General features: G+C 53.8%; 1 protein-coding gene across 2 annotated transcripts; it reads right to left on the bottom strand.

Moving 5' to 3' along the window:
- Window positions 1-691: 691 nt before the first annotated feature.
- Window positions 692-19503, bottom strand: PRKCG (protein kinase C gamma). Of its 2 annotated transcripts, XM_030847834.2 has the most exons (18): window positions 19028-19503; window positions 18586-18617; window positions 17481-17563; window positions 13206-13317; window positions 12925-13056; window positions 12192-12348; window positions 11394-11528; window positions 11025-11112; window positions 10723-10752; window positions 8423-8575; window positions 7901-8089; window positions 6496-6587; window positions 6342-6404; window positions 6099-6237; window positions 4342-4422; window positions 3146-3253; window positions 1730-1870; window positions 692-1634 (listed from the first exon to the last, which is right to left on the bottom strand). In XM_030847834.2, exons 1-18 carry the CDS (start codon window positions 19195-19197, stop codon window positions 1446-1448), a joined length of 2094 nt encoding a protein of 697 aa, XP_030703694.1. In that variant the 5' UTR covers window positions 19198-19503; the 3' UTR covers window positions 692-1445. The 2 variants fall into 2 exon arrangements, with proteins under 2 accessions (XP_030703694.1, XP_060145606.1); XM_060289623.1 differs by lacking the exons at window positions 18586-18617; window positions 19028-19503 and adding an exon at window positions 18102-18210.
- Window positions 19504-22360: the final 2857 nt, after the last annotated feature.

Genomic DNA, 22360 nt, shown 5'->3' on the forward strand with positions numbered 1-22360 from the left:
CCAGGGACTACACTTCCCATCAGCCCTGGCGGCGGGAGCCGCACTTGGGGGAAGGGTCCGCCGCAGTGTCTGCTGGGAAGTGTAGTCTATTTGGACTGCCCTCTCCACGCCCCTCACTCACAAGTGGGTCAGGGGAAAGAGGCCCGGAGGGCGCATCTGCCTGCCCTCTGCCTCAGTCTCTGATTCTTAAGCTCACGGGTGTCTCTGTCTTGGAGGGTCTCTCAATAGCAGGCTTGTCTTTCATCCTCCCTCTTAGGACTTCCCAGTCGCTGGGTCTCAGTGTGCCAGTGTGTGAGCTTTATTGCTCTGGGCGAATATGTGCGTGCTTGTCTTTGTGCCCGGGATCTCTACCTGACACGCTCAGTGGTCTATGAGTACACCGCTGCCTATTCCTGCACGTGTCCACTTTGGTCCTCTCTATGGCACTCTGTGTGTGGCTCGATCGCGCGCTCTCTCTCTCTCTCTCTCTCTCTCTCTCTCTCTCTTTCTCTTTCTCTCTCTGCTTTCTCCAGGTCTCTGTTCTTTACTCTCATGCTGTGGGTATCATCTCTCACTTTATGGGTCTCTGCGTTCTCCCTCTCTCTCTGCAGACCCTTCCTCAGCCTCTGTCTCTGTTTGTTTCTATGTATAGTCGTTGTCCCACCTGCACACCCCCTTCATTCTCCAAGCTTAGAAGAAAACATCCAAACACTTCAGCATCAGCATCCCAAATTTATTCTCCAGCAGCTGTGGCAGGGTGGGAGAGGCAGAGGATTGGGGGTGGGGAGAGACCCCGAGAGTGGCAGGCACTGGGGTAGGGGTTGGGTTCCAAGCAGGACTGGAGAAGCCATGCAGTGGTGGGTTTAGGATGGGGAGTCTAGGACAAAAGCTGACTGAGAACAGCTGGGGAGAGAATCCTCCATACATCCCAGGAATCCCCAGAGCGTAGAAGAGGGGCACTGGAGCACAGAGGCACAGCTTCCCACTTACTCCAGAATGGAGTGGAGGTAGGTGGGGCCTCGGGGGGGGGGGGGTTGTCCTGAAATCCCAGTCTGAAACAGCCCGCCCTGTGACGCTATTTCCCAGAAATAAGAAAGAAGAAGAAGAAGAGGCATAGATTCTACCAAGATGGAGTCTAGAACTCCTTGGAGTTGGGATGGTGTTGGTGGCTCTGTAACTTGGTGGAGCGGAATCCAGAACACTGAGGCAGGTCAGAATCTAGGGCTCAGCCCAGCAGAATCTAGAACACGGTAAGACTCCAGAGATTGTATGCAGTTTAGAATGCCAGGAACGCTTGGGAGGGGCATCTGGAACCCGGGGCAGGGAGGGGGAGGGCAGAGGCCAGAACGTTGGGGAGCAAGATCTAGAATTGGAGAGGGGGTGGTGAAGTACGGGGGCGCGTGAGGTAGGGGTAAGGCTGGCGCGGCGGAGGGAGCCATGGGGACACCTAGTGGCGGCAGGTGAGATTACATGACTGGCACAGGTGCTGGGCTGATGGGGCTGCGGGCATCCGGGTGCACGAAATCCGGGTTGACATAGGTGAAGCCTTGGAATTCGGTTTGGTCGATGCTGGCCAGAACTAGGCGGTCTGGGGGAGTCAACGCTGGCGCCGCCCGCGTGAAGAACTTGTCGAAGTTCTCGCCGCTGCGGCCACACTGTGGGAAACACCGGGAGGGAAACATGAAGTACTGGAGCTCATGGATATTCCACCCTCTAGGGGCCAAGATTTTGTTCCCAGAAGGTGACTGACCGGGCGGGGTCTGAAAGGAGGCGCGATCTCTAATCGTTCCAGCCGTTCCCAGTCGATCCAACGGAAAAAGCCATGAGCTCGGATGGTGGGTTCTCCATCTGGCCCCGAGCCCAGGCGCTTTGCTGGGTGCTTGGTTAGGAACTGTAGGAAACACAGAGGGAGACGGACAGACATACACAGTCCCGGACAGGGAGGCCCAGAGAACGACAGAGAGAGAGGAAGACAAGCAAGGAGGAACAGAGAGAGAAGCATAGAGATCCAGAAAGAGAAGAATGGGGGGGGGCAGGGGGAGATGGGACAGAGATGGGGGGAGGGAGTGGAAAGAAGAAAGGGAGAGAGAAAGAGGAAGAGGGGGAATAAATGAGATGGGGTAGATGAAACCCAGATCCAGAGACCCAGGGAGAGACAAAGAAAGAAGCAAAATTAGGGTGTGAGGGTATAAGGGGCGGAGAAACCCAGAAACAGAGGAAGAGACACGGAAAGAATCCCAGATGGGGGATGGAGGCAGAGAAGGAAAGAGGGAAAGTGTCAGAGAGGGAGAAGGGGGGAGAGAGAGGAGATTGAAGACCCAGAGAAAGGGGGGAATAGAGATCCAGAGAGAGGAGGAGACTCAGAGGGAGGACAGATACCCAGAGAAGGTAAGAGACAAGCAGGGGCAGGGGTGGGGGGAGACAAAGGTCCAGAAGGAGAAGAGGATGGAGACCCAGGAGACAAATGCCCAGAGAGAGGGATGAAGACCCCATATGAGGGCAGAGACTCAGAGAAAGGGGAGACAGAGACCCAGAGAGAGGAGAACAAAGATGCAAAAGGGGGACAGAGATTCCCGAAGGACACAGAAAAAAAGGTAGCAACACAGAAAGCCCCATGATATGTAGATGGAGGCAGAGGGATGAGACAGAAGCCCAGAGAGAGATAGTCAGAGAGACGTGGAGACGGGAGCTAGAAGCAGAAATGTCCTAACATCTGTTGAACAGCTGCTATAGGCTAGTCTCTTCCTCCTGCTTTAACTCCACAACCCCAGAGAAGGAGACTGAGGCTCCCAGAGTTTTGGTGACTTGCCCAACCGAGATCCCGCAGGAAGAAAAGTGGCAGGAGTTAGGTTCACCTGACCCAGCCAGTGCAGGAGAGGCAAGCCTTGGCCTTCCAGCACTTCCTGCCATGAGCTGGGGAGAGGAGCTAGCACAGGAGGACAGGATAGAGGCCATCCTTGGACTGCAGGTGGCAGCAGGGCAGTATGTTATTGTTCTAACAAAATCTCTCTATTATATAAATGTTTTCAGTGGACGGGAGTAAAGCAACTTGAGGAACGGGTGCCTTTTCCTAAGGTGCACGTAGACAACGTGTGGGCAGCCCTGGACAACAGCAGTGGGGCGTGTGGCTTATGGGTCTGGAGAATCTAGGAGTTAGGTCTCTCACCCCCTTGCAGATGGCCACAGCTTCCCGGGAAAGCGACTTGGGGTAGGTGACAGTTTGTTCCATGATGGACTGGAACAGTTCCTCCTCGTCTTCCCCATCAAATGGGGGCTAAGGAAGTAGAGAGGATAGTCAGAGACTCGGCAAACTACCTGGCCGCACCTTCCACACCCTCAATGCCCACCATGAACACAGCCCACCCCTGGGCCCCCAAATTCCTAGGGAAAAATTTGACCAAACCACAAAAGCTGTATCTTTCACACTTTCAGACTCTGTTGTTTTCTATCTCAGATGCTTCAGCTCTCTGCACCTCTTTGAGGTTCTGTCTCTTTCTCTGCTACGTAAATTGGCAGGGTATTAATTAGGCAACGTGTCATTTAAATAGAAGAGAGAAAAACTGCAGGAAAAGCTGTAAAAGCATTCTCCCGGTTGGATGAGTGGCCTCCAGTCTTCTGGGATTAGCAGAAGCAGTACCCAGGCAAAGCTTCTTAATGTGAAGTCTAGGGCGTCTGTTTACACCATTGAGGGGGGCCATGAATTTGGATGGGAAAAAACATGCATCTTTATTCTTTAAAATCTAAAACAAATTCAGCATTCATGGCAATTATAGGAAACAAACCCAAATAGTGGTAACTGTCACTTCATCACCAATGGAAATCACAGATATTTTCTTAGCACCTAAGAGTTGCAAATATCTCAAAAAATCAGTCATCTCTACTTCAAAATCACTGGTAGACCTTCCTATTTACTTCCTATTCCTGTGAGATATTACCGTTTACTTCATTAGTAGGATATCACATATAGGTCCATATTCTAATATGTTTAGACAACCGTACACATTTAAATTTATTTAGTTGGTTAAATTACTCAATTAAACCTTTAACATTTTGATAACCATATTTCAACATGATTGGCTTCTTTTGTAATGCTATTATCTTACTTCATGCATTTAAAAACATTGTTCTGAGAAGGGGGTCCGTGACACAAGAAAAGTGAGGAACCCCTAGCCTGTGGGAAGATAATGCTTCAGGACCACGGAGAGCGCTCTCCTATCTGGCTGACCTTCCCCACAGCTTCTTATTAGCCTACAGACGGACATCCCTTCCTGACCGGCTCCTCCTGAGATGATGGCCATGTAACAGGTGGCACCCCATCCATGTTGCCTTTAGTCAAACCAGCCTCTCCCCACCTTCCCTTACCTGCCCCGCCAGCATCTCATACAGCAGGACCCCAAAGGACCACCAGTCGACAGACTTCCCATAGGGCTGGTAGGCAATGATCTAGCAGGGGAGGAAGGAAGGCAAGGGATTATGATTTGTGATTCAACAAACCTAGGGCCCCTCTGGCTTCACCGCCTGGGAACCCTACCCACTTTAAATGTTTTCAGCACAAACTTTTCCCATTCAGAACACTTTGGCTCCATCCTCTGGAAAATTTGGGAAACAAACTCTACCTACTTGGAACATTCCTTTGGTCCCAAATATAAAGACTATCTAAAGACCAAGTCGCAAGTTCCACGCATCCGGAATATCTAGGTAACTGGACTCTCTCCTTACAATATCAGGTGCATAGGGCAGAATTTCAGAGACCAGAGAGTCTTAAATCTGGACACATATCAGATTCTTCTAGGGGACTGTTTTTTGGTTTTTGTAAAAAATAAAATTAATTAATTAATTTTGGCTGTGTTGGGTCTTCGTTGCAGTGCGCAGGCTCCTCATTGTGGTGGCTTCTCTTGTTGTGCAGCATGGACTCTAGGCGCACGGGCTTCAGTAGCTGTGGCATGTGGGCTCAGTAGTTGTGGCTCGCGGGCTCTAGAGCACAGGCTCAGTAGTTGTGGTGCACGGGCTTAGTTGCTCCGCGGCACGAGGGATCTTCCCAGACCAGGGCTCGAACCCGTGTCCCCTGAATTGGCAGGCGGATTCTTTGGCTATGTTGGGTCTTCGTTGCTGTGCGCAAGCTTTCTCTAGTTGCGGCGAGTGGGGGCTACTCTTCCTTTCAGTGCGCGGGCTTCTCATTGCGGTGGCCTCTCCCGTTGCAGAGCACGGGCTCTAAGGTGTGAGGGCTTCAGTAGTTGTGGCACACGGGCTCTAGAGCGCAGGCACACGGGCTTAGTTCCTCCGTGGCATGTGGAATCTTCTTGGACCAGGGCTCGAACCCGTGCCCCCTGCATTGGCAGGCGATTCTTACCCATTGCGCCACCAGGGAAGCCCCGGCAGGCGGATTCTTAACCACTGCGCCACCAGGGAATTCCTAGGGGACTGTTTAAAGAGAGATGTCCCCAGCCCTGAAGAATCCCAGCCACAATAGGCCAGAGGCAGAGGCAGGAAGATGTGTGTATGTTTCAAAATCTCCCCAGGTGATTCTGATTACCAGCTATGTTTTGAAACCACTGGCATTGGTTACTTGGGCACTATCATAGAATCGCCAGGAAAGATCAAGGAGGGCACCACCAACCCCACCTCCTCCATCAAGTGAGAGGTCAGGACGTGCTCTCAGTCTACGTATATACAGTCAGATCATTAGCTTCACCCCCCCGCAACAAAATCAGAGCATACTCTGCCCACTTGAAATATTCAGGGGACACCCTCCACATGCCTAATGTTCTGGGGGATGGGGCCCACCCACTCAGAGTACACCAGAAATCATCTCCACCTTCTTAGAACAGTCCAGTAACAGGCCCTGTTCTCCTAGAATCCCTAGAGCTGGTCCTTCTCTTTTCGAACATTCACCCACAGGTCCCCCCACTTTGCCTATTTAGAGACTCAGCTCCGCCCACTTACAACGCTCCGCCCACTTACAACGCTCCGCAAAAGCCTCTCTTTGCTGCTTGCTGTCGGAACCCCCACGACCCAGGTAAAGACCCCAGGGTCAAGTCCCCATACTCTGAATACTGGACGACCAGCCACACCTACTCAGTGAATTGGGAGGGCACCAAGAGCAGTGGAGGCAGGATTACCTCGGGGGCTATGTAGTCTGGGGTCCCACAGAAGGTGCGAGTTGTGGTCCCGGGGAAGACGTTCTCCTTACACATGCCAAAGTCAGTGATTTTGATGTGTCCTTCAGCATCCAGCATCACGTTGTCCAGTTTCAGGTCCCTGGGGGTGGGAAGGGTACAGTTCAACGGGCTGGAGCCTGAAGCTCAAATTCCTTCTCTTCTGGGGGTCTGATTCCCTCCCCTGAAAGGCCTGGGACTGCTCACCGATAGATGATGCCCTGATTGTGAAGGAAGAAGAGGCCGATGGCGATTTCTGCTGCGTAGAACCTGGAGGTGGAGGTGGGGAGTCAGAAGGCCAGAGACTGGAGCCCACTCCCTTCCACCTTCCCTCTACCCTCCTCTCTTGGCCAAGACTCACGCTGCATGGGGCTCCTTAAACTTGCCCAGCTGCTGAATGTGGTACATCAAGTCGCCCCCAGTGACATACTCCATCACAAAATACAGGCGATCCTGGGGAGGAGTGGACGGGACTTAGAGGCAAGGACACGCCCACCAGGGGTTGGAAACGTCCATCCCTGCCCACTTGAGACAAAGGCTCTGGATCCACCCAATCAGAAATCCAGAGCAACTGTCTGTGCCCACAGGGAGGCCCCGAAGATTCTCAACCGGCCACCGCAGAATCTCCACCCACCCCATCCCCTGTTACTCCAAACTGTCGGCTGTTCCGGTCCTCCATTCTCGGAATTTAAGATTGAGGCCCACCATTTGCTTGAAATCCCTGGGATACTGAAACCTCTTTCCACACCCACTCACATGCATATGCAATCATGGCCACCTGTTAGGAACCAAAGTTGTTCAGGCCTCACTAGCAAATGATAGTAATTTTTAATTTATTTTATTTTCATTTTTTTGGCCGTGCCGTGCCACTTGCAGGATCTTGGCTCCCCGACCGGGGATTGAACCTGGGCCCCCTGCAGTGGAAGCGTGGAGTCCTAACCACTGGACCACCAGGGAATTCCCGATACAGTACTAATTTTTAAAAAACTCCAGGAAGGGGACTTCCCTGGTGGCGCAGTGGTTAAGAATCTGCCTGCCAATGCAGGGGACACGGGTTCGAGCCCTGGTCCGGGAAGATCCCACATGCCATGGAGCAACTAAACCTGTGTGCCACAACTGCTGAAGCCCGCGCACCTAGAGCCCATGCTCCACGACAAAAGAAGCCACCGCGATGAGAAGCCCGCGCACCGCAACGAAGAGTAGCCCCCGCTCGCGGCAACTAGAGAAAGCCCATGTGCAGCAATGAAGACCCAATGCAGCCAAAAATAAATAAGTGAATAAAAATTTAAACAAAACAAAACCTCCAGGAAGCTGGCTACGCCCACTCAGAGCTCTTGGAAGTAGAGTCACGTTCTCTCTAACCCCTGACAGTTGTCCCATTCCACAGCCTTCGGGAAACACCCTGTTTCTGACAAGTCCTTAACTCAGAATCCAAGAGTGACCACCTCACCACTCAGAGCCCACTTGCAGGCATGCTCACTTAGAAGACATTCTCCACGAATTCTTTTACTCCAGAAGCCCTTACTCAAAAAACACCCACTCAACACCTAAGGGATTCAGGCCACTCCCACGCAGGATCCTAGCCTCGTGGCCACGCCCTCCAGGGGGCACCTGCATTCTGGCCACGCCCACTGAGGAGCCCGCCACACCCAATCAGAGTTCACAGGGGCCTTGCCAAAAACTCAGAATCTCAAAGCCAATGCTTGATACATCCAGTGGGGATGAGGCAGGGCTCCTGAGCCGGCCTCTGCCACCTCCTTTCTTACCGGGGTCTGGAAAGTGGAGTGAAGCTGGGTGAGAAAGTGGGGCCGGCCTCCGGGGCCTCGACCCCCCAGGGCTAACACGCGTTTCTCCACCAGGGTGCAGTCCACGTCGTCATCCTGGACAATCACGTCTTTCTTCAGGATCTTGATGGCATAGAGCTCATCGGAGCCCCTGCGCTCGGCCAGCATCACCTAGGGGCAGAGGCGGGAAAGGCCCAGTCCATCTTGGGAACCAGAGGTGCGGGTCCCTACCCCTCCCTTTCAAGGACACAAACGAATGGGAGTCCCAGGTCCTCCCTCTCCCTCTCAGGGGACCAGATGCCCTGACTTTGCCAACTACTCCCTCAGAGAAAGTAGCCACATCTTTATGCCTCTCCTCTCCAGGAACTCAAGAGACCCATCAAACTCTCTTTGGGGACTCAGTAGCCTAGTTCCCTCCCCCCTGCACTTCAGCTCTAAGAACCAGAAACCTGAGCCCCACCCCCAGACATTCTCCCCCTTCTCCCAGAGCCCCAGGAATCCAACCTTCCCAAAACTGCCTTTTCCTAGAACCATGAGGAAGCTGAAGTCAGAGATGTGCAGACGTCCAGGGCTTGCCCCGAAGAAACAACGCTTGGAGTCAGTGGGACTAGGAGATGGGGAGGGGATGGGAGAGGAAGAAGGACCCATCCGCACCCTCTGTGAGAAAGGGGAGAGATCCAAAGCTAGTCAGGCCCCAGAAGGGGATAAGGAGGTGCCCCTCAGAGAGACAGCACCCAAGAACGAAAGGGACGGGGAGAGATGGAAAGATGGAGAGAGAAAAAAAGTTGTCTCCACCCCCCTCTCTGGCTTAAGAACTTTCTCTGATTTCCCGTAGCCTGGAGGGTTTATTATTCAACTAGCACTTAGATAGCTTACTATATGCCATTGATCCTCCAGGAGACCCTTGTCACCCACCCCACCCCCCATTTTAGAGACGATGGCACAGAGACATTAAGTAACTTGCCCGAAGTCACACAGCAGGTAAAAAACAGAGCCAGAAATCAACGTCCATTAAAGTCGGAGAGTGTGTCTCCCTCCCTTCTGTTTTTCTCCCATCGCCCAGCACATGACTTGGGTCTCAGCAGGAGTGGTTGAGTGGATGAAGGTCTCAGGAGATGAGTGCTGAATGCACAACCTGTTGCTCTATGTTCAGAGCACACCCAGAACCTGAACACCTTTACCATCATTGTCCCCTGGGCGAAGCCACTGGCAACTCCCCTCTGGGCCTTCACGATAGCCTTCTTCCCCCTTCCACCATCTCTTCTTGACACAGAGGCAGTTATCTTGCCCAAACAGAAATCATCTCAGGCCACCTCCAATGCCCTCCCATCTCACTTGGTTTAAAAGCCAAAATCCTTCCAATAAATGACGAGGCTACTCCCACCCCTTCTCTCTCTGACTCCATCTCCTACTTCTTCCCACCCTCATCCCTCATCCCTCCCTCTGCTCCAGCCTCACTGCTGGTCTGGGCCCACCTCAGGGCCTTTGCACGTGATCTTCCCTCCACCTGGAAGGCTTTCCACTATCCTCACAGCTCGCTATTTCATCTCCTTTATGTCTTTGCCCAAAGGTCACTTTCTCAGTGAAGGCTTCTCTGCTTATTGCTACTAAAATCTCAAAACAGCTTCCCTGGTGGCGCAGTGGTTGAGAGTCCGCCTGCTGATGCAGCGGACACGGGTTCGTGCCCCAGTCCAGGAAGATCCCAAGTGCCGCGGAGCAGCTGGGCCCGTGAGCCATGGCCACTGAGCCTGCGCGTCCGGAGCCTGTGCTCCGCAACAGGAGAGGCCACAGCAGTGAGAGGCTCACGTACCGCACACAAAAAAAAAAAAAACTCAAAAAACAGCACTCCCAATCCTCTAGCATTTATTTTTCTCCACAATCACATATCACCTTCTGACATAGGACCATTCACTCCTTTATTTTGTTGAATGCTTTCCAAGGGTAAGCCCCACGAGGGCAGGAGGTTGTCTCTCTCTCTCTTTCCCTCTTTCTCGCTCTCTCTCTCTTGTTTTCTGCTCTATCCCCAGTGATTAGAACCATGCACACAGAGGGCTCAACAAAATGTTTTTTGAAAGAATAAATGGGAGAGAGAGAGAGAACGAGCGCATTATTCCTTCCTTGACCTGGAAATCTCGTCTCCCTGTCCTTTGCCTGGGGAATCCTGCACTTCCTGTCTACGAACTTTTCTCTGACTCCCCCAGGTCCTGCCAGAGGCTTAGGACTCCCTAGTGCCTGAAGCCATCTCCGTGATCAAACACACTCCTTCTCTATCTGTAACTTTCTCCTATATTGAAAGAGGAGCTCCCCAGGGAATGGCCTGATTCTACTCCCAAAATAGGGCTTGGTTTACATAAAACCTCAGGAAATAGGTGTTCAGTAAGTCAAAAAACCAATGGAGGAGAGAAAGGCACAGTGATAAATAGGCAGAAAAACTCAAGGAGCAATTCAGGTGTCACCTCCTTAGGGAAGTCCTCCCTGACCACCTCCACCCCAACCCTCTGGCCCCAGGCTGGGGTTAGTGCCTCCTCTATGCTTCTTTGTTCCCTGAGCTACCTCTAATTTAGCACATCATCCTGGAATCTGAGTATCTGTGACTGTGTCCCTACCTTGAGGAGTTGCCTGCGGGTCAGATTCGGTTCTGGAGAGCTAGGATTACTCAGCAAACACAAGACCTGCCACCAAGTATGTGCTCAACCCATGTGTGTGGAAATGAAGACAGATGTTGGAGGAGAGAGAGGTGGGGGGACGGATACAGACCACAGGAAAGGAAACTGTCTCCATTCCAGGCCTCCAGCTCTGCTCACCTCGTACAGTTCCAGGGGGTAGTTACAGGCCTGGGGGAGAAGAAAGCCAGAGTCAGAGCCCCCAGAGAGGTAGGAGATTGCCCTAAAGCAGGGGATGGGGGTCCCCAGACCCCCAAGCCAGGGGGATGGATAGGAGCTCTAATTCCCAGCAGTGCCCTAGAAGACCAGAAAGAACTCCAGGGCTTTCTGGGAATTTTAGTCCCAGGGCCAGTGGGCAACGAGCGATGGAGTTTGGGAAAGGCCAGCTCTGAACTGTGGGTGACTGGGCTGGGCTCCTTGTGGGGAAGCCGGGGTCTGGGTACCTCAAACTTCTGGAGGAGGCTGCAGTTGTCAGCATCAGCCACTGGCACATTGTAATATTCGCCCTCCTCCTGGTTCAGTAACTTGTACCTGACACACAGACGGAGACCAGAGGCGGGCAGGAGGAGGGGAGACGGACGGGGAGGGGGGTACCCGCGGGAGCGGCAGTGACATCAGACGGGGGGAAGAGACAGAGAGACGGAGAAGGAGAGAGAAAGAGTGAGATAAGGAGAGAGGGGCGGGGGAAAGAGAGAAAGAAGCACAGGGAGGTAGAAAAGATAGTGCCCTAGAGAAGAGGGACCACCCACGGAAGTTGATGCAGATGCAGGGGCCCCGCCCCCAGCCCCGCCCGGCCCCGCCCCCGCCCTCACCAGCCGTCCACGGGAACCTTGAGCAGCTCCGAGACGCCAAAGGACATGGCACCCATGAAGTCGTTACGGGAAGTCCGGTCCCAGTCCCACACCTCCACGCTGAGCCGGCGCTCCACGTCCCCCGGCTTCAGGTTGCTGCGCGAAGGGAGTGGCACAATGAGGGGCACGGCTCTTGGCTGCCCACCTTTCCGCCCTGGGGAAGAGCAGGCAAACCCGGGGAGCTGGGGGGCCTGTTTCCTGCTCTGTAAATTGTTTTGCCACCCCAGGTCCTGCCGAAGAGCGTCTCTCTCCCTGTCTGGGCCCTACGTAAACCTAGACAGCTCTCAGTCTCCCTCCCTCCCTGGCTCTTCCCCATCTCTGTCTCCCGGCCTTTCTCTCCAGGCCTCTCCTTTTCACGGGGCCCCTCTCCTCCCTCCAGATCTGTCCGTCTGTCTTTCTGTCAGTTGGCTTCTCTTTCCCTCCCTGCCACCCACCCATCGCCATTCCTTCTGTGTTTCTCTTTGGGTTTATGTCTCTTCTTCTGAGTTGCAGGGTCTGTCTACCTCTCTCTCTCGGATCCCTGTCTCATTCTAAAGCGGTGAGCTTTGATGGAGATCAAACACACAGATGTCTGTCTCTCGCCTTCTGTATCTCTGTCCCTCTCCCTCAACCACTTCATTTTCTTCTCCCACCACCTTCTTCTGCCCTTTTTGGGATTCCCCCAATGCTAACACCTGCTCTCTGGGGTGTTCTGGGCCACCAGGACCCTCAGATCATTCCCTATCAGTAATTACAGCCTCCCCTGCACCCGAGGCTCACAACACAAAGGTCTCGTTCCACACAGGGTTTAGCGTGGCTTTCACCGTCCGGGTCTTCTGTTTTGTCAAATTCCGAGGATCTGGGATGAGCTTCAGTTTCACATAGGGATCAGACAGACCATTGGGGTCCATTGGGATGAGGTTACGGGCCTCGCCAACTGAGCGGGGAGGGGAAGGAGGGTAGATGGGGTTAGAGATCCAGGAAGAAGCCCCCGAGCCTTCCCCCAGCCAGCACTCAAGAATTCCAATCTCTCAGCAGCCGCTCTCAAGACCCAGGTGTTTTTGATCTTTTACTTCTCCAGTGCCCAGAAGACAGGGCATGAAGCCCTTTCCCCAGCCAGTGACCCAGAAATCAAACCCAAAGACCCTGGCTCCATTAGGACCCAGGAGTCGGGACCCTGGCCATATCACCACTAGTAAACCCGAACCTCCTTCGGAACCAGCTCTTCTCTCATTCCCCACCCCCCACCCCTCCACCCCCAGGACCTTGATGCCCAGAACAGCCATTAAGAGGCGCCAGAGGCATGGCTGGAGGAGGGGCCTCGAGCTAGAAGGGGCGCGGCCGAGTGGTGGTCAGCTTTTGCAGGTGGGGTCAGGAGTGTGGGTGCGACCTCCGCGAGGGGCGTGGCCTTTCTGAGTCGGGGGGCGGGGCGGGGTGGGCAGCTCAGGGGCATTCAATCGGTTCCTCACGCTCCGGTAAAGGGGCGGGGCCAGGCGAGGGGGCGGGGTCTCACCCGTGACGTGGATCTCATCCGAAGTGGGAGCTCGGATTTCCAGCTGCAGGCGGCCGCGGCGCTCCGTGTGGTCCACACCGCACAGAGAGGGCACGCTGCGCACACAGCGCCGGTGCACGTTCATCTCGCAGCCTGGGGGAACAGAACTGAGGGTAGCACTTCAGGTCCCGCCCTTAACCCCAGACTCCATTCCCCAGCATTTACCGGAAACCCAGACACTGCACTTTTGCAGGGGCCCCGGAAGCGCCAAGTTCTGGCGGGCGCAGCAAGCGTAGACTCACAGGAGCACTTCATGCCCTGGTGCACCAGCCCGTAAAGGAGGGAGCCACAGTGGTCGCAGAAGGTGGGGCTGCTGTAGCTGTGCAGACGGAACTTGTGCTTGTTCCGGGGATCCTGGGGGTAGGGAGGAGCCGGTCAGAAGGGGTCTGCAGGGCGTCCTAAAAGAACAGCCCCCTGAACTCTTTCTCTTCCGCCCTGCTCTCCCGTCTTCCTGCGGCTCCACCTCACTCATTCACTCTACAATATTTATTGAGCACCTCCTGTGTGCCAGCACGGTTCCTGGTGCCGGGACCTAGCCCTGAGCAAAACAAAGGAAAACTCCTGTCCATGTGGACTTTACTTTCTAATGGAGGGAGAGAGAAAATAAACACGATATGTAAAATATATAGTATTACAGATGGTAATAGGTGCTCTGGACAAAAATGAAGAAGAAAAGGGGATTGTGAAATAGAGTGATCAGGGAAGGTTTCACTAAGAAGGTGGCATTTGGGAAGAACCTGAAGGAAGTGTAGGCTTCCAAAGTCCCATAGTCCCTAATCCCCAACCTTCCACAAGCTGTTCTCCCGAGGACTTGTGGGCCACCATGAACCTCAGATCACTCACTGTCAGCCTCTGTCAATGTCTACCCGCTGATGATCTGCCTACTCTGAGCCCCCTGTGGGATGGAGAATATGACCTCTCAGTTTTAGGGACCCAGGTGTCCTAAATGAAACATTCAGTGTAAACAACAGAGCCGTGTCTGGCATGTTAAATGTGCTCAGTAGCGCTACTGCTGTCATTACTGCCGTGGTTATTATTAGTGATTTTATTGCAGTCCCCACATACCCTTGGGTTTAATCAAGAGCTGGGCCTGGGCTTCCCTGGTGGCGCAGTGGTTGGGAGTCCGCCTGCCGATGCAGGGGACACGGGTTCGTGCCCCGGTCCGGGAAGATCCCACATGCCGCAGAGCGGTTAAGGCCCGTGAACCATGGCCGCTGAGCCTGCGTGTCCAGAGCCTGTGCTCCACAACGGGAGAGGCCACAACAGTGAGAGGCCCGCGTACCGCAAAAAAAAAAAAAAAAAAAAAAAAGAGCTGGGCCATTTCCCAGCTGCGTGATTTCAGACAAGTAAGTGCCCAATTTTGAGGCTCAGCGCCCTCCTCTGCACAGTGGAAATAAACAATGTATATATCTTGAAGAGATGCTAAATGTCGAGTCCAATTAAGCATGAATTTAAGACACCAATAAAAGCATTCCTCCTTCCTCCCTCAGCAATGTCTGAGTGTTAAATAATCTGATATTTGTCTTTTTCTACGAATGCATTGCAAGAGTTATCCCTAGGGTGAAAATTCAGGACATTCTTGGGCTTTCACTTATTTTGCAGTTTAGTGGGGATTCTATTTTGAATTATACTTGGACGGAGGGAGGGTGTTGGCAGGTGCATGTGCTGGACCTCTAAGGATCTTCATCTGACCGTGGCTCACAGTGTTCCTGCCGCATGAAGTGAGATGCTGTGGGTGAAAATTCCCAGCAGGGTACCTGACACAGAAGCTGTTGCGATTATCCTCAAGGTGAAAGTAGCTATTAAAGAGGAGACAGTACTGTGGCTCCAGTTCGAAAGATCAGGGTCCAGATTTTTGACTCTCCCGACCACCCAGCTGTGTGGCCTCCCCCCACACCACCCTTTTTAGAGACTCAGGTTTCCTCCCCATAAAATGGGGCCATGAGCCCTCCCTGAAAGGGTTCCTGTGAAGATTGAATGAAATCATGCTTGTCGAGCCCTGAGCATTTCTTAAGCCCTTGATCTGTGTTGCTGACAACAAGATTAAAAGCTTAGTGCTTCACAAAGGAAAAGAAAGCCAGAGTGATATAGAGGAAAGACCTCGTCCTCTGTTTCCTCATCAGTAACAGTAATAATTTTACAATGATAATAATTAATACTTTGTGTCTGGCTATGTACCAGGTGCTGTCCCAAGTATTTGACTCATTTAGTCCTTAAAACGGTCCTACAAGATGAGGGCATGGTTACCATCCCCATTTTATAGACAAGGAACTCCAGAGGTGCAGAGAGGTAAATAAACTTTTGGAAGGTCACAGAACCAATACGCGGTGGAGGTGGGATTCAAGCCCAGGTGTCCTGGCCCAGGAGCCTCGGTCAGATGAGGACAGGAACAATACCTAACCTTACAAGCTGTTAAGCAGAGTCAGTCCTATACTACATACAAGATACCTGATGCGTGCATGCAATGAGCCCTGGATGACTCAGATGTAGTGTTTGCTGGTGGTGGAGGCAGGCGAGGCAGCCAAATCATAACATATATAGGTGCTGGTAGACAGTGGTGCTCGATATGTATTCTCAGAGGTCACATCCTCTATGTAAACTTCAATTTTCTCGACCTGACAAGCTGGCAAAATGCCTCATGGACTTCCGTGGTGCTCTCCCTCTCTCTCTCATTCTGCCTTTCTCCATCTGCTAATCATAAAACCATCTCCAGCCCTGTGTCAGACCCCGGGCTCTTATCCTGCCTGACTTCCCTGAAAACAAGCCTGGGCGGGGTGCGGGGGGTGGGGGGCTTCCCGGGCTTCCCTGGTGGTGCAGTGGTTAAGAATCCCCCTGCAAATGCAGGGGACACGGGTTCGAGCCCTGGTCCGGGAAGATCCCACATGCCGCAGAGCAACTAAGGCCGTGTGCCACGACTACTGAGCCTGCGCTCTAGAGCCCACGAGCCACAGCTACTGAGCCCACATGCCACAACTACTGAAGCCCGCGGGCCTAGAGCCCGTGCTCCACAACAAGAGAAGCCACCGCAATGAGAAGCCCGTGCACCGCAACGAAGAGTAGCCCCCGCTCGCTGCAACTAGAGAAAGTCCGCGCGCAGCAACGAAGACCCAACGCAGCCAAAAATAAATAGATTAAATAAATTAAAAATAAACAAGACTGGGGACATCTAGACTCATGCTGTCCCACATGGTAGCCCTAACCACAGGTGGCTATTTAAATGGAAATCAGTGGATAAACAACAAGTTCCTAATGTATAGCACAGGGAACTATATTCAATATCCTGTGATAAACCATAATGGAAAAGAATATGAAAAAGAATGTATATATGTGTATAACTGAGTCACTTTGCTGTACAGCAAGAGATTGGCATAACGTTGTAAATCGACTATACTTCAATAAAAAAAATAAATTGAAATCAATTCAAATTAAATGGGGTTTAAATTTCTGTCCCTCGGCAGTTAGCTGTGGTGGCTGGCAGCTGGATGGCGAAGATACAGAACGCTTCCATCATTGCAGAAAGTTCTATTGGTCAACACTGGACGGTGAGGCTCATTATATAGAGGAGGAAACTGAGGCTCAGGGAGAAGAGCCCCACAGCCAGAAAGAAAGTGAAGGAGAGATCAGGGGTAGGCATGCAAGGTGGGCAGTTCTTGTAAGCCCCTGATGTTGGGGGGCGGGGGGAGGGAGAGAACAGTTGTGTGTATCTGTGTGAGGGCACATGGGGGATCTGTACATGCACGTGTGTGTCCATACACGGGGGTCTAATATGCATATATATGTGTGTGTGTGTGTGTGTGTGTGTGTACACAGGGGTCTGTATATGCATATATATGTGTGTGTGTGTGTGTGCGCACACGGGCAGGGTGTCTGAAAATGCACATGTGCATGTGTATGACAGGATCTCTCTGGGCTTCCCTCTCTCAGCACCTCCTAAGCAGTTATCCTTATCTACCATTTTCTATTCTAGTTTCCCTTTCTGGGTATCTACCGCCCCGTCTCTCTGAGTTTCTGTGTCTCTGTCTCTCCCAGTCTTTCTGGGTCCCCTTTTCCTTCCTCCTGTGTCACTGTCTCTGTTCCATTGCTCTCACTCTCTCTGCCCCAATCTCTCTGTCTGGCTCTCTGTTTTTTTCTGCACCTCTGGGTTCTCTCTCTGTCTCATCTCAGGATCTCGGTGCTTGCATCGATTTCTCTCTCTGTCTCTCTGTCTCTCTCTCTGTCCCTCAGCTCTCTATTTTTTTAATCTCTTGACTCCTGGATCACAGTCCACATCCGTGCTGAGGTCCCCTCACCCCGTCTCCTCTTTGTCCCCCGCCTGGGTCCCCAGCCTGTCTTGGTCCCCTCTCATTCCCCCTTTCCAGGCCAAGGGCAGGGAATCTGGGCCAGACTAGCTCTCCCTATCTCTCCAGCCCCCCTCCCCTCCCAGCCTTAAAAATAGCAGGAGAAATTGGGACGGACGCCGAGGGGGTGAGGGCGGGGGCACAGCCCGAGGAGGAAGAACCAGGTGTCTGGGCACTCACGTCTGTCTGGGGGCCCTTCCCAGCGCCTGGACACTCGAAGGTCACAAATTCGTGGCATCGTCGATGAACCACAAAGCTGCAGACTGAAGGTGAGAATCATAGAGACACAGAGACAGAGAGAGACCCCAATGGACAGAAAATCAGAAACAGAGGAGACCCAGACAGAAAGAAGACCAGGAGAGGAGGATCCCCATAGAGTTCAATACAGAGAAAATCAAAGAGACCTTGACATGCAGAGAGACAGAGACAGAGACACTGGGAGACAGAAATTCAAAACGTGGACCCAAAGAAAGAAACAGAGATGCAGAGAATCACAGAAAAAGAGAAAGCACAGAGAGCCCAATGCATACCCACAGCCAAAGGGAGACAGAGACACAGAGATAGAGAGACAGAGAGAGAGAGACAAAGAGAGAGGAAGACAGAGAAAGAGATGGAGACAGAGAGAAAACAGGATCCCATTGACACAGACCCACAGACTGCGATAAGAAAGCCAGGAGAGAGGCAGGCCAACTAGAAGAGAGGAAACACAGAGAGAGGTCCTCCAACAGAACAGAGAGCATCAACTTGGGCAGAAGTGAGTCTGGGGGCGCCGCTGCCGGCCCGCCCCCCTCCCTGACTCACTCAGTTCTCCGCAAGTAGCAGCTGGTGCTTTAGGACTCGGCCCCCTCTCCCGGCCCCCATAACTGCCGGCCCCACCCGGCCCCCACCCGCCCATCGCCCATCGGTGACCCCACCCGGCCGGCCCCTGCCTAGGACGGTGGTGTTGTCATGGCAACGGCAGGGGGGGCTCTGACTTTGCATCTCCAGCCCCCCTCCCTTCAGCTCCCCTTTTCCAAATCTCACTGTTCCCATGGCAACAGATTCTCCAAATATCTGTCCCCACCTGGAGCCGGCCGAGGGAGGGGCCCCCAGCACCACCTCCGCGTTGGCCCCGCCGTCAGAGCACCCTCCCCACTGCAGGTTGTGTCTCTGCCACACCCCCCCGCCCAGGGCTCCCCCGCGCCTCTCTGGGGACCAGAGAACACGTGTGTCAAACAGCCTAGGCTGTGGGGCCCCAGCCTCCACCCTCCTGAGGGTCCTGGGAGTCCAGGTCCCCAGCTCTTACCTTGACATTGCAGGCCCTGTTTTCCAATCCCCCTGTAAGAGTCAAGGATCTGAGGTCAGTGCAGAAAAGGGTACCTGGACCTCTCACCTCTGCCAGTCATAGGAGGCCTCCGTCCTCCCATCCTCCTCCTGCAGGACCCAGGAGTCTGAGCCCCAGCTGCCTCTCCTTTCCAGAACCCGGAAATTCTGGCCACCCAGTCTCTCTTCTCTCAGACCCAGGAGCCCAGGCCCCCAGCCCCTTCCTTCAGACCCAGAAGTCCAGGGCCCCAGCCCCTCCTCTCTCTGACCCAGGAGTCCAGGCCCTGGCCCCTAGACCCCACCTACCCTAGGGCCAGGAGCCAGGGCTGCAGCCCCCGCTTTCCTCGTCACTGTGGGGTCTGGTGCGTCAGGGGTCTTTAGCACTAGTCTCCTTATCCCTCAGGGCCCCAGCCCCCTTCCCTCACCATATGAAGTCAGTGCAGTGGCTGCAGAAGGTTGGCTGCTTGAAGAAGCGAGCGGTGAACTTGTGGCTCTTGACTTCGTGGACCACCTTCTGCCTCAGAGCCCCCTTTCTGCAAAACAGGGGCCGGGGTCCCCCCTCTGAATCGCCTCCGCCGGGGCCCAGGCCTGCCATGGCCCCAGTAACGTAGCAGGGACCAGGATCCTGCCTTTCTCGGGAAACAGGTGGAAAGGCAAGGAGCCGAAAGCTCGGAAGAGCAAAAGAGCCGGCGGGAGATTCCGAGGTGGGAAGGAGAGGGGCGAGGCACCTCCGGAAGCGGAGCGCGCAGGACAGGGAGCGGCACCCCGGGGCGCGCCGGCTCCGCCAGGGGGAGCGGGCGAGTGGGGCGGAGAGCCGAGGGCAAGGGCGCGGAGGAGCCGGAGGCACGGGCGGCGTCGGTGGTGGGAGCTCCAGCTCAGGCACCTGCTGAAATGTGGGAGCCCCGGGTGGGGGGAGGCGTTGCCATGACGACCGAGAGGCGGGGTTTCGGCTTAAAGGCGTCCCCCTCCTTGAGACCTGGGACAAATGCCGTCCCCTCCAACACACACACACGTGCGCACACCCACGCCGGGGGCTGGCTGAAGGGAAGGGACATCCTCCGAGCCGTGCCCTGCCCCCTCCCCAATCTGTCGCCCGGCCCCGTCTTCCTCCCCGACTAGGGTGCCTCGGTGAGTCCTGTTAGGCCACTGCAGCTCCTCTCCGATCTCTGTGTCTGATTGTGTCACTCTGTTTCATTGCACAAACTTTGTATTAGTGCTGGGGTCCAATGGTGAGCAGGGAGGCTTGGTGTCTCAATTTTTCTGATGCCACCCGAGTCTTGATTTCTCTCTCTAGGCTTCTGTGAATTTGTACTTCTAGGTCTCCCTCTGGGAGTGTCCATTTCCCTGAGTCTCTGTTCCTTTCCCTAGTCCTGGCGCTCTCTCTGTCTCTCTGGGTGGGTCTGGGTTCCTTCCTTATCTCTGAGAATTTCTGTTTTTATTTTCCTGTTTTCTTCGCTGTGTATCTCCATTTATGTCTGTCACTCATCCTGTGACCCCCTCTGGGTCCTGGTGTGTGCGTCTCTCTCACTCCATGTCTGTCTCACTGTGAATCAGTCTCCCTCTGTCTCTCCCCATCTCATAAATTCTTGCATTTCTGTCTCCCTGAATCTCTTCCTCTCCCTGTCTCTTTGTCTCTCTGGCTCTGTGGATCTGTCTCTCCCTCCCTCCGTGTCTTTCTCTCTGAGAGTCAATCTCTGTCTCTCTCCCTGTCTCATTTTCTATGTCCTCTTCTATTTCCCTCGATTTCTCTCCCCTCCTCCCCGTGTCCGTGTCTTTGTAGATGCTTTTGTCTCTGCCTCTCTCCCTTCCTGTGTCTCTACGAATCTCGCTCTCCGTTCGTGCGTGCCTCTTCCTCCTTCTGTATCTCTCTGTGCCTGTCGCTCTCTCTGACCCACTCTCTGGCTCTGTCAATCTCTCCATCGCTGGGGGTCTCTCTCGGAATGTTTAAGTTGCTCTCTCTCCCTCTCCCTCTCCTTCTCCCCTCCCCAACTCTATCTTTGTCCCTTCCTCACCCACTCTATTTATCTCTCTGGCTCTGTGAATCCCTCTCGTCTCTGGAGTTCTCTCTCTCCCTCTTTCCCCCGCTGGCTCTGGAATACTCTGTGCATCTCTGTCCGGTGATTGGGAGGGTCTCTCCAAACGCTGGCCCGGTCAGGTCTCCTCCTGTCTCTCCCCTCCGTCGCCCCACCTGAGTCTCTGCCTCTCTCTGGTCCCTCCCCCAGCTCCCGAGCGCTTCCTAGTCCCGGCTCTACAGGTAGACCCCCCGCTGTTGCCAAGGACAACCACGGCCCGCCCGGGGCTGCGGGGTGCAATGTATTCTGGGACTTGTAGTCTGGGCCTGCCGTTCAGCTGTTCTCGCAGCGCGACCGAGAACTTTCTCTCCCGGCATGCCCCGCGAAGCGGGATGGTCCGCTGAGGCGGAGCCTGGGGACTCGGGCCGGCCGCTACATCCTGTGACTTTTGGGGGTCGGGGTCCAGCTTCTGGAACCCGAAGGGGAGATAAGAGAATCCGAGTACTCTCCTAAACCCCAAAACATGGGGTCCACTGGCTTTCCAGCCACCTCCAGGCGTCCGCCGTACCCCAGGAGAGAGGATAGGGGGCGGCGGTGGCCCCGAAAACTGCCCTAGGAATCCCACGGCGCTCTATTCTAGTTCAGCTTGGGTTCTTTACCACATCACCAACATATCACCCCAAGGTTCTACAGCTGTTCTGCCTGGTGCCTTCTAGAAGGGGTTTAAGCGTGGGATGGGGGAGGGGTGGGGGTGCGAGACGGTCTTCGACAAGGTAGGGATTGGTGTAGGTCAGAATTCTGGGATGGACACTGCAGACATCGAAAGGAGGATTTTCCTCACTAAAAAGACGTGCGCCTGCTCTAGTTAGCCTTTCCCCCTCTTCCAGCGGGACCCTTGCAATATATCTTGCCAATTGCTTTTGCGGGTGTAGACGCAGAAAGTGGGTTGCATGATCCTTGATTTTTCCCAGAGTCATGTGTTTATGTAGTTGTGATTGTCTTGGAGAAACCGATAAGATGACCTTCTGTGGGACAGAGATTCATGGCAGGAGTAATTCATGTGATCTTCATCGAAGTGTTTTATTGACCACGTGTGTCAGAGAACTTAGAACTAAGGGTAAAATGGAGCTGAGAGTGGGAATATAGGCAGCGTCAGATCCCAAAGGCCTTGACTGAGGGCCTTTGGTATTACCTATAGGCAATGTGGAGTGGGATACGGAAGGATTTGAGCAGAGGGGGACAGGATCAGATCTGAATGTCGGAAAAGGAAAGCACCCCTCTGGGGCCAGGGTGGGCTGGAGGTAGGATGCTCCAAGGAGGAGGCTGGGACAGTAGCTCAGGTGAAACGAAAGGAACCTGGAGGAGGAGAGAGATATAAATAGGATTTAGGAGGAAGTATACAGTGTTTGATGACTGAGAGGGCAGATGGTAGGAAGTGGTGACGGGGTTCTCGCCGTGAGAAATGGGAACCTGAAAGCATTGATTTTGGAGGCAAGATGCTGCACTCAGAATGGGACACGGTATTTCTGAGGTGCTCGTGGGACTCCAAGGAGGGAGAAGTCTTGTTCATTTCTATCCTAACTAGCTCTCCTCATTTGAGAGAGAGTAATGTGTAAGATCCAGACTCAGTTTTTTTCTGATGGGGCCAAAGCTGTCTTGACCCCAGCCCCGTTCTCCTACCAGACCCAGCAACCTCGGCCTGGCCCTCTCTCTTGGAGCCCTCCCCATGAATAAAGCAAGCACAAG

Source organism: Globicephala melas, chromosome 19 (genome assembly GCF_963455315.2).
Source record: "Globicephala melas chromosome 19, mGloMel1.2, whole genome shotgun sequence".
Lineage (NCBI taxonomy): Eukaryota > Metazoa > Chordata > Mammalia > Artiodactyla > Delphinidae > Globicephala > Globicephala melas.

What these genes read in the sequence shown, in the direction of transcription:
- PRKCG (XM_030847834.2), bottom strand. Translation starts at nt 19,197, where the DNA reads ATGGCAGGCCTGGGCCCCGGCGGAGGCGATTCAGAGGGGGGACCCCGG. An exon ending in CACTGCACTGACTTCATATG is followed by an intron (nt 18,618 to 19,027) that starts GTGAGGGAAGGG and finishes TGACTCTTACAG; the next exon opens with GGGGATTGGAAAACAGGGCC. An exon ending in AATCAGGGCATCATCTATCG is followed by an intron (nt 6,238 to 6,341) that starts GTGAGCAGTCCC and finishes TCCCACCCCCAG; the next exon opens with GGACCTGAAACTGGACAACG.